Here is an 11028-nt window from a genome sequence, read left to right as displayed (position 1 = left end):
GAAACAAGCACAGACACTCTGTAGAGACCTGCTCTCACAGATGTGTGTGGAACTTGATGGGAATTGTTTGTGTAATTATTTTACAACAAACAATGTAAAAAGCCCCCCGGGGCCTCCTCTCCTCTGCCTTATTGCTTGATACGTCTTGGCGTTTGATTAAACGTGGTTGTGTGTGTGTGTGTGCGTGTATATAAGATTGCGCTTTGCCATCCACAGCACATCTTAAGCCAACCTCTGGACTCTTAAAAAGACGGAAGGGCGTGTCTTCCGCCACGCGCTGCACGCCAAAGGCTGCTGGCGTCCTGTAATAAAGACCATTTGAAATCATAAAATAAGAAAACGGACAAACGGCTCGTGTCTCACAGCGCTCATCCCGGATTGTTAGGGGGAAAACAATGTTTTCCGTTTCTCCGCCTGCCCTTTGTTGTAAATAATGAGTATATATATTATTATATATGAATGTCTCCCACTTTGTCTGCCAGCTTTGAAGCGTAATCGCAGTTTAGACACTAATGATTTGGTAAGTGACTAATAATAGGCCGGCATGATAGGGAGAGTCCTCTAACGAGCCCCTTCATGTCTCTCCATCTCATTAGTGGCCACGGTGATTAGCAGGAGGTCCCGGGGTTAGGAGTGGGCGCAGGAGGCCCCTTTACACATCATTAGGGGCCAATGCCAGGAGGCTCCGGAATGAACCCCGTGGTGGGCCCCGCCCACAGCGGGCGTCTGTACCTGCAGGCAGGTCCTCTTCATCCCGGAGCTGTTAAAGCACTAAGAGAGATACGGTTCCACCTTTCGCCAACGTGTGCCTGCTTCTGTTCTGATCGCGCACGTCTCAAGAGTCCAAAACGTCTCAAAAACCTCTCTGTAATTCTGAGAGCTCTTATGAGCCGACGAGCTCTGGGCAAATCCGTGACACGATTGGGTGTGGAGACGCCTCAGTCTTTATTTTTGAGCCATTACAACGCAATTAGCCGAGATAAAGACTTGATTCAAAATCCCGAGGGCCTGTTTGCCGGGTCAAGGAATCAATCCTAATTGCAATTTAATAGCAATAGTCTCTGCAAGTTTCCTCTCTTTCTCCTCACCAGCGTCTCCAAACTCAATTCGACAACTTTGTCTAACCCCTGAGAGGAAATCACGGGGTCAACGCAGTAAAGCCACCCCCCCCCCACTCCTCCTCACCCCCCTTGCCCCCTCTGAACTCCCTGTTTGCTCCCCACTTGAAAGAGGAGGAAGGTTACATGTTTTGGCACCAAGGCCCGGCTTCTAAATATCTAGAGGACACGGATCCGGCTTTAGTCAGATTATGAGGAGGAGAGAGGGCAGGGGGTGGAATAATTGAGGAGAAACATGAGCTGTAGCACCCAAGGGTGCGTGTGCGTGTGTGTGCGTGCGTGTGTGTGTGCAGCGCTTGCCGTGTCGCTGGCACTGTACGCGTGTGTCTGCTCACATCTATGCCTCAAATAAAAGCGGTTAATTAGTCCGCAAAGCCAACCGTGTGCTGGACCGGCGGTTCAATTTAGCACGTCTCGGCGGATTTGCGTGATTTCTTTTGGTGGTTGTTGTTGTTGTTGTTGTTGTTGCTGTTGGGTTGTGAGCTGGAGGTCCGGCAGGCCTTTTCTCTTCACGGTCTCTGTGCATCTCGGCGCCGGGGATCTGACAGCGTGGCCCGTGGGTGCTGCTGGCCGCCCCGGGCCGCTGTCACAGCCGAGGACTGGTGCTGGAGCAGATGTGGAGCTGAACTGAGGGAAGTGGGTCAGGGCGCCGCAGGCTGTGTACAACTCAAACAAGGTCTCATTATGCACAAGGTAAGTCACGCTCCCTGGTTTTAGTCTTAGTTTTATCTGCTTAACTCTTTCCTTAGTGTTAACATTACAATAATCTGCCCCCCCCCCCAGGAGGCCTCACAGACGACCCTCGGTCCTCTGAGTTCACTCTATCTCTCCTCCTATCAGTGCCCTCTGTAGTTGTCTTTTGTAACTAGGGTTTTTCTTTCAGGGGGAGATGGAGGGAGAGAGGATTTGCGTGTGACGGGGCCTTGGGCGGGCGGCTGTGTTTGATGTATTTTTTATGTGCTTAGGCTACTGGTGAACGATGGGGGGGGGAGGTAGGGAGGATAGGGAGGAAGGATGCCTGGAGCTGATGCAGTTGAATGGGGATGTTGTTGAAGGAGAGGGGTGGGGTGGGGGGGGAGGGAAAAGGGATAGAACCTTGTGTGTGTGGGGGGGGTGAGATTGTGCGCGTGGAAAAGGAGGAGGACGACGCAAGGTTTTTTTATTCCTCCGCCGCCAGCGACGACATGTCAAGGGGATGAGAGCAGGGTGGAGGGAGACAGTGAACACTTGTTAAGTCTGTCTGATGTTGCCCCCTCTACACCAAACACACACACACACACACGCATGCACGCACACACACACACACACGCATGCACGCACGCGCACAAACACACTTCAGGAAAACACACTCGCACGCCGTGCCCTTACATCTGAGACTGACAGTCACAAAAGCAATCAGGCTCCACCAGTTTGGAGAAACACTGCGACAGTCCTCGCTGATGTGCCCATCAGTGTTGCATTGTGGGTAGCAGCTTCAAAGCTTCAAACACACCTGCGCTTGTAGATACGTAGCGATGAAGGTTCATGAAAGAGGCAAAAACACGCCCCAACAGACACTGAGCTTGATGGCAAGTTTATTTCCAGTCCACTGTGGGATCTACTCCACTTCCCAGAATGCTGCTGGGTGACCACCAGAGGCCTGGCACAGCGTTGCTCAGTGAGAAGATGGTGGAGAGAGAAACAACAGATGGGGCGAGTGAGCTTTGCCTCCCACAAGTTTACTGAAGCCGGACAGTCGTGCACTGATTCCTCTGACTGTATTGCAGAATGGCTGCGTGACGTTATGCACATCTAGTATCTCCCAACATGCACATTAACACTGTGAATATTTGCACACAAGGCATACAGACTTGGAATAATGGAACAATAAACCCCGCTGAACATGTGCCGGAACCCACCACGCAAAACAAAATACATTGTAGGACAAAACGAGTTTGATTAAGGATGAAAAATCAGTCTGTGTTATAATATACAACTATTGTTTTCAACAGGATTTCAGACAATATTGAAGCATGTATCTCGGTCTTCCCATTCACATATACCACTAAAACACTTCATGTCTGTCCTTAAGAGCATCACACACTGCGCTTGGCCCACATATGACCCCTTACGTATATAAAAAAACGGTTAAAAAAAACTTCAACCAGCGTGTTGGGTTTTCGTTGTCATAACAGGCTATGGACATAAAAAGCTCAATTTAGAACTATTATAAAACTGCTTGTGTGGTTTGTGCCGGAGGGCTGAATGGAACAAGGCCTCACTGTAACAATCAGGTCAACACCATGTTAGGGTTGTGATATATATATATATATACACACACATAGACAACCCTACATGTAGCCGTATCATGAAAGCCATCTCAGTCCTCACATTGTTTCTTCCTCTTTCCTGCGGTCCCACCCCGGTGTAGGAAATGCCATCAGCCACTCCTGTTCCTTTTTTTTCTTTTCTTCCCAGAATCACAGAGGCAGTGAGAGGATGGGAGGGGGAGGAGGAGGAGGAGGGGGAGGAGGAAGAGTCGAGAGGAGGAGGGGAATAAACATCGCATAGGAGGGTCGCGGGAGGAGGGGCCGTGTCCAGCTTCTCCGCCAAAAAGCCGCTAAAGAAAAAAAGAAAAAAAAAGAAGGTAAGAAGAGATCAGATCGCGATGCAGATGTGCGGCGCGGCGGGGCGTCGCTCATTGGGCTCCATTGCAGATGTGAGCGGGTCGCCTTTGGTCGCGAGGACGCAGCAGTGATCTCATGGGGTGAGCGTTACATAACGCGCGTCTAATACCACGCGCTGCGTTTCCACCCGATTCCATCGCGTTGGCAGGAGATACCGAGTCGTCTCCTTTTAAAACCGGATGCACGTCGTGTTTGGTCGCGTGTGTTTTGCTTTTAAAACCATCGCGCGTCAATAAACCGCCAACATGCAGCCGCTCGGCGCCATTTGTCGCATCTTCTGTGTTTACCGCCGTCGGAGTCTTTTATTACGGATAAGAATCCCCCCGAATCCCCCCGAATCCCCCCGCTCGGCAGCACGACTCCTTCGGTATTTATGTTCTCCTGTTTTTCATCGCCTGCCGATGGGTTTATTCTCTGCATGTGTAAAATACACATACATTAAAGCAACTATTTCCCCAAACAGACGTCATTATTATTGTCACATTTTCTCACCGCATTATTGATTATTTTTATGTTTAAAATCCCGCAGCGGAGTGATAGAAATGTTGACCCGGAGAATCAGGTTTGTTTTTATCCTCGTGACCGGCAAGCGTCTGTCCTCCTGCTGAAAGCGCGCCCCCGACAATGCCACAGTCGCTGTCCTTCAGCACCACGTGCACGCGCATGCATAGAGGAGAGGAGAGGAGAGGAGGATTGATTGACAGCAGCCTGAAGTCAGGATTAGAGTCATTTCCATTCGGAGGAGACATATAAATATTTGATGCTAATAGAAGTGGAGTGTGCAGACCGGCCTGTATTTCTAGGCGTTTTAAACAAGGAGTTTGGTGCAACCCTTGTTTGTGTTACCGTGGTGAGGTTTTGGCTTATTTTAAATGCAGCTTTTTTCACTTTTATTTTCAAAACGTGTTACATAGTTTCTTTTTTTGGCTGCCGATGACATTTTTCTATGCAGCTGCTGACTTTCACTCATGCTTGCACACAAAATCCACTCGCACAGACTGGAAAGATTCGCCATCAAAATCACTTTATCGGTGGCTGAAGGCTCGGCTCGTTTGGGTAACTCTTGATCGCCTCCGGGACCTGGTTTGGATATCAAAATGATGTCTGTATTTTCAACTGAAAAATACTTTTTAAATTAACAAAACAAGCCAGAGTTCTACCAAAGAAGCTGACAAGAACGTGTAGGAGAAAGAATGAAGCTGGGGCTGTTTAAGCGCTTAAATGTTCCGTTGCATGTCGTTCCAGTGAGGCTCAGTCGAGGTCAGCGATGCTCCACCATCAGGACCAACCTCTGAACTCCTCCTACGGAGGCAAAGGAGGCTCCAGCAATGGCTCGTCCTCCTCGCTGCGGAACAGGAAGTGTGACAAAGACGGTAACTTCAACTTCCTGCCGGGCAAAGACGACGAGGGCACTGGAGGAGGAGGAGGAGGAGGAGGAGGAGGGGACGAGAACCGAAACCCGGTACGTCCCCGCAACCTGGGCCCACTGGGACGCGACCCTCCGAACTCCAAGTCGCCCTCCGGTTATCACCACAACTCGGGGGTCCTTTCGCCGCACTCCCGCCGGCCCTGCTGGAGCCGCCTGGAGCCCCTGCCGGAAATCGAGAGCGGAGATGACGGTTACGGCCGAGTGCCTCCCGACGGAGCCGAGGAAGGCCGGATGCAGGAGGAGGAGAGGAGGGGGATGAAGAGCCACGCCGAGGAGAGGCGGCGAGGGGACATGGGGATGCAGGGGAGGAAAGACAGCCGGGGAAGTGAAGAGGAGGAAGAAGCGGCGCCGCTGGAGGACGGAGACGAATGGGGCGACAGCGACTCCGAGTCCGACTTCAGCAACCGCTCTGGAGGCAGCATGTCCTCGCTCAACATGGACAGCGGAGGCGAAGGGACGCTCATGGGAGGCTGGGACCGCATCGGGGTCGGGGAACCCAAATCCAGCCCCCAGGAGTGCGACCCGACCAAAAACGGCAACCGAGAACCGCCTGGTAGACACAGAAGCTTCAGCCGCAAGTCGCTGACGGGGAGCAAGCTGGGGAACGTCCTGGAGGAAGGAGCCCAGGAGGAAGGCGGCGGGCGGTCTTCAGACTCCGACAGCGAGATGCCCGAGATGATGGACGCCGTGTGGACGCTGCGGGACCGCGAGCGCTTCAAGGCCCAGGAGATGGAGAAGCACCAGGTGCAGCTGACCATGTACCGCCGCCTGGCGCTGATCCGCTGGGTCCGCACCCTGCAGGTCCGCATCCAGGAGCAGCAGAACCGCCTGCAGTCCAGCTTCGACGTCATCCTCACGCAGAGGAAGGAGCTGCTGCGCATGGGCGCCGCCGCCGGCGGCGTGGCCAACGCCGCGCCCCCCACCGCCGTCAGCTCGTAAAGGGGAAGCAACGGGGGATCATCTAAAGCAGGAAGTGGTTGAAAACCAGGGGAGGGGAGGGGGGGGGGTGTTCTGTTCGCCTCCATCCTGAAGGAACTTTGCCTGATTAAGAAAAAAGAAGAAAAAAAGCTGCTTTGACGGACGTCTTTAAACTAAACACTCATGTTGCTGATTGTAATGCTTCTTTTTTTTACCGGTGTCCCATCCGGAGCACCGATACTTAAATATATCGGCACCCAAACCGGAACACTGTAATGTTTTTATCAAGAATAGTCCTGTTGTTGATCTTTGTGTGCAAAACTGTCCCCCAAAAAGAGCTTTGTGTACATGTAACTGTGAGAGAGATACTGAGATCATGTTGTATATAGAGAGATGATAAGATGATAAGTCAATTGAAAGAATAAAGTTATATCACGTATCCAATTTGTTTGCGTCGTCTGTTTGTTTGCTCATCATCTGACCCAATGAGTCCGAGTTCTAATAGATAGATCGGAGGCGAAATCCAATCTTTTGGTTTATTACATTGGAAGCCCCGAGCCTTTGTTTCATAACAGCTCAGCATGTTGTTTTTTAAGGAGCAGATCTGTCAAAGCTCCCTCAGTGCAGATATGACTAAAGGAGGGCAGTTGTTATCTTCTGGAGCTGTACTTGCTGTTCTGGAGGCCTGCAGGCAAATGACCTTTCATCCAACAATCGCCTCTTTGTCAGCCGAACAAAGTTGGTTTGTATCAGCTCATCGCACGGGGCCGGGGGATTGTGTGTGTGTGTGTGTGTGTGTGTGTGTGTGTGTGTGTGTGTGTGTGTGTGTGTGTCTTCTGCAGGGAGTGTGATAGCCGTGTGAGGCTCCAGCATCAATCTTGGGGATGGCGGGCTGCTGCCGCCGCGGGCACTCCGAGATCGTCTCACCTCCATCCACGTGCATGGGTGTGTGTGTGTGTGTGTGTGTGTGTGTGTGTGTGTGTGTGTGTGTGTGTGTGTGTGTGTGTGTGTGTGTGTCAGAGATACCAGCCGCATTGCCACCCGATAATCTCCATCCCGAGCGGGCCGTGGTGGACCTCCCCACCCGACACTCCCACCCTCACCCCGGGGGAGCCTGGCTGTCTGCGCCCCGGGGCCCCGCACGTCCCATCCGGCCTCGGTGAACAGACGCCGGTCCGGTGGCGCGCAGGAGAGCCAAACCCCGGGGCGACTTGGGGATAATCCCCGGCTATGCCTCCTAACTAACTGCGGTTTATTTCTGAAGCTTATCGCCTCTCTTGGACGCAGGCATCGCGGGGAAAGTCGCAGCCGATTTACATATTGATCCCGTGTTCGCCGGCGGGAGGTTTTGGGGGGAGTCACAGCGCGCGGATAACACGGTTACACCGGAGTGGGGACGACGCGCAAGGAGCCTCCTCTTTTAAAAAAAAATGGGGACATCGAGGGGGAACAAACGCGCCTTTGATGGAGTGTTTTGTAAACCACCGAGACGTGATTTCAGGGTAGTTAGGAGGAATTCATCCAAACAAAGCGGAGCAAGAGATAAATGAGCCTTAAAGCTGCTTTGAAGAAGGATCTGATCGGTTTCACCTCAGGAGAAAGTCTCTGGGTGTTTTTAGGGCAAAACCCAAATATTAGTGGTTCTTTCTAATAACACACTGGTTATAGAGTTTTTCGGTGTTTTAAATTGTCATTAGTGGTTAATTAATTATATCCCCAAAAGATATTCAGTCATAAATAGGACGGTCTTTTAATTTACTGTTAAAAAATAATGATATATATTTCTAACAAGTCGTCAAATTTGCAGGCGTGGATGTCAAATGAGTCACGTGTTTTTCACTTTCTAACAACCCGACAGCATATCAAAATGTTCATCGCTACAGTATATTATTGATGTTAAAGGTTACAGCAATACTGGATTGTTGTCCAGATGTTCTTTAGCACGTTTCTAAAAGGTCAAAGGTCAAACAGAGAACGAGCTGTTAAAAGCCGTTAAAAGGACAACGAATGTATTTTTGAGGCCTTTTTTTCACAGCTCTGATGATTGCTTCGCAGCCCATCTACACTCACGGCCACTTTACCTTGCTAGTAAAAGGTCGGACCCCCTTGTGCCTTCAGAACTGCCTTAGTTCTTGGTGGCACACTTTCAAGGTGTTGGAAACATTCCTCCGATTTTGGTCCGCCTTGACATCCACCACGTCCGAAGGTGCTCCATTTGATTGAGATGTGGTGAGTGTGGAGCCATCGGAGTACAGGGAACTCATGGTCATTGTCAAGCTTTGTGACATGGTGCGTCATCCTGCTGGAAGTAGCCGTCACAAGATGTGCTCATATGAAGGGATGGACATGGTCAGAAACAATACTGCTGCATTTAAACAATGCTTAATTGGTACTAAGGGGCCCAAAGTAAATTTCCCCCACCATTACACCAGCAGCATGAAGCGTTGAGGCAGGATAGATCCGTGCTTTGATGTTGTTACCATGTCACAGCTGATCTCACGACTCATCAGACCAGGCAACGTTTCTCCAATTTTGGTGAACCTGTGCGGATTATAGTCTCAGTTTCCTGCTATCCTCTGCTGCTGTAGCCCGTCTCCTTCAGCGCTCCACGTGTTGTGTTTAGAGGTATTCTGCATTCCTGTTTTTTTAATGCATTCCTTGGTCTTAACGAGTGGTTATTTGAGTTACTGTTGCCTCAAACCAGTCTGCCCATGCTCCTCTGACCTCTCATCGACAATTAATTAATCAGTTAGCCTATGCCGAACGCAAAAAACATACCATGACATGTACAAAATTCACCGTCTGGAAATAATTTAAATATGTTTTTTTTAAATAGCTAAAACTTTTACATTCTTATATTTTAGCACCATAAATTTATTTCATAGACATTACCTAAAAGACTACTGGATTATTGCATTTAGGCTATTTGGTCATTTTAAATACACAATGATTCTGCTCAGCAGTGTTACAATAACGAGGGATAAATACACACACAAAAAACACTCATGCCTTATTTATGCTTTCTTATTTAAATAGAAGAATCATCCACGGGAAATTGTGCTTTATCATATTCAATCATCTCTGACTTGGAGGAGCCACGCAGGCGTTTCTCTGTGAGAGTAACCGGGGTGAAGAGCGCCCACTAGGGGGAGACACTCCATCACAGGACCCTCCGCCGGCGCAGAGCAGCGGCTGCTGTTCGCGTCTTCTGGCGCCAGGGGGCGGCAGGGAGCAAGTGGGTCCTTCAGCGGTGGTGCATTGAAGGGGGACCACCTGGGATCTGGCAGAGGGTTCCCACTGGGAGGTGGTAGATTGTTTTCCACTACATGTGGAATGATATAATGCCGCGGTTCATGACCTGAGATCGGGGTGCATAAAAAAAACACATATTTGTATGAGTTGTTTATTCGAAGGTTCCTGAAATCGTCTCTTGATTTTCTTGAGAACAAAATATTCAGATGAAACGAGGAAAAAAGATAAGATAAGATCATCCTTTATGATATGGCTTTGTTTTAAAGGGGTCACACCCAGTTTAACAGATCCGGTTTTTAAAGTCCTAGGCAGCCTCTACCTTTTTTCTACTACTTTTACTGAGACATACACAGATATTTTTTTAGAAATAGGGCAAATGACTAGGAAATGATTAGTCCATGTCGAATTACATAAATTCCCCAATGTTAGTATTTTTTGTAGTATTTTTTTGTAATGATAATGTTTTACAACAAAGAATGATAATTGAGTTGAATTGTTAGAGTGGATTGTTTATTGTCCAGTATTTGCATTGTAATTTGGGGGGGGGGGTTAGGAGTATTGTGTTTGGATGCCTTCTTTAAAATCCCCCGCAGTATTGTTAAGGTTGGAAAACCCTTCATCTTCCCCCCCGTGACGGAGTAACATATATTCAGGATCAGATTGTTCCAGCTCTGGAAGCTATGATGTTCGCACAGAGAAGGATTCAGCATGTGAAGCTTTGGGATGCTGATCAGGATCTGAAATAAAGTCTCTGAGTTGTATGTTTGGCTGCACACAGACACTAAAAATCACGTGTTCTCAAAGTGACCCAACAGCGAGGGAAACATTTTACCGTTATCATCTTGAATGTGCATGTCACTGGGTTATTAAAGGTATCCTTTGTGTTTTAAAAAGTGATTTTAACACAACTTTGTGCAACACACATTGAGCTTGTTGAGACCTCTTTATAGTTCAAAAACACTCCTCCACATTAAAAGATAGCACGGCTTAACGCCCTGCGTCTGAATTCACCTCACCCCTGCCTGTTAATGAAAGCAGTCGTTGCTATTTTCCACACTCGTGGCCGTGTGAGGCTTTAATTTCTCCTGCTGTCACATTTACAGTCTGTTTTCTTTATCTCTCCCTCAGATTCCGATTCCTCGGGACACAATCCGAGGGCTGCGGTCTTGTATGTGGATGCCCTTGACATGAAAAGTTCGGGGACCCCCGCCAGAAGCCTCGGCTTTAGCGGCTGTGTGGAGCTTTCTGAGCGCAGATATTCATATACACCCTATCATGCTCTCGCTCTCCCCCTTCCTGCCTCTGCCTGATGTAGTGTGACAGTGTGTTCGCCCGCAGCACTCTGCTGGCGTGGAAACAATCAGCTTTGACAGAAAGGGGGTGGTGGTGGGGGGGGGGGGGGGGGGAGGGAGAGAGGGAGGTAGAGGAGTAGGGAGGGATGAAGGGGGGAGGGGGGAGGCTGCGGCCCCGAGGCCTGTGTATGATAAACTGGATAGAAAGACCTGTCGTCAGAGGAGAAACCACACAACACACAGTCAGATGGTAGATGGGTGGATGGGTGGTTGGATGTGTAGATAGAAGATGGATGCATATGTAGATAAATGTGTAGACAGACACAAATATAGATGGGTGCTTTGATGGATGG

The 11028-nt window shown here is 49.4% G+C and overlaps 1 protein-coding gene and 1 long non-coding RNA gene across 3 annotated transcripts; one reads left to right on the top strand and one right to left on the bottom strand.

Annotated features, from left to right (window-relative positions):
• Positions 1 to 2820: 2820 nt before the first annotated feature.
• Positions 2821 to 4425, bottom strand: LOC120826644 (uncharacterized). The gene is made up of 2 exons (XR_005713283.2): positions 4277 to 4425; positions 2821 to 3717 (listed from the first exon to the last, which is right to left on the bottom strand). It is a non-coding gene; the product is annotated as an uncharacterized LOC120826644 (long non-coding RNA).
• On the top strand, positions 3627 to 6575 carry c19h1orf216 (chromosome 19 C1orf216 homolog). 2 transcript variants are annotated; one of them, XM_078081186.1, is made up of 2 exons: positions 3627 to 3744; positions 5030 to 6575. In XM_078081186.1, exon 2 carries the CDS (start codon positions 5052 to 5054, stop codon positions 6150 to 6152), a length of 1101 nt encoding a protein of 366 aa, XP_077937312.1. In that variant the 5' UTR covers positions 3627 to 3744; positions 5030 to 5051; the 3' UTR covers positions 6153 to 6575. The 2 variants fall into 2 exon arrangements, with proteins under 2 accessions (XP_077937312.1, XP_040045038.2); XM_040189104.2 differs by having other exon boundaries at positions 3712 to 3864.
• The last annotated feature ends 4453 nt before the right edge of the window (positions 6576 to 11028 follow it).

This window comes from Gasterosteus aculeatus, chromosome 10 (genome assembly GCF_964276395.1).
Source record: "Gasterosteus aculeatus chromosome 10, fGasAcu3.hap1.1, whole genome shotgun sequence".
Classification (NCBI taxonomy): domain Eukaryota; kingdom Metazoa; phylum Chordata; class Actinopteri; order Perciformes; family Gasterosteidae; genus Gasterosteus; species Gasterosteus aculeatus.
Note: the sequence above shows the minus strand (reverse complement) of the source record. Positions and strands in the feature narration are given on the sequence as shown.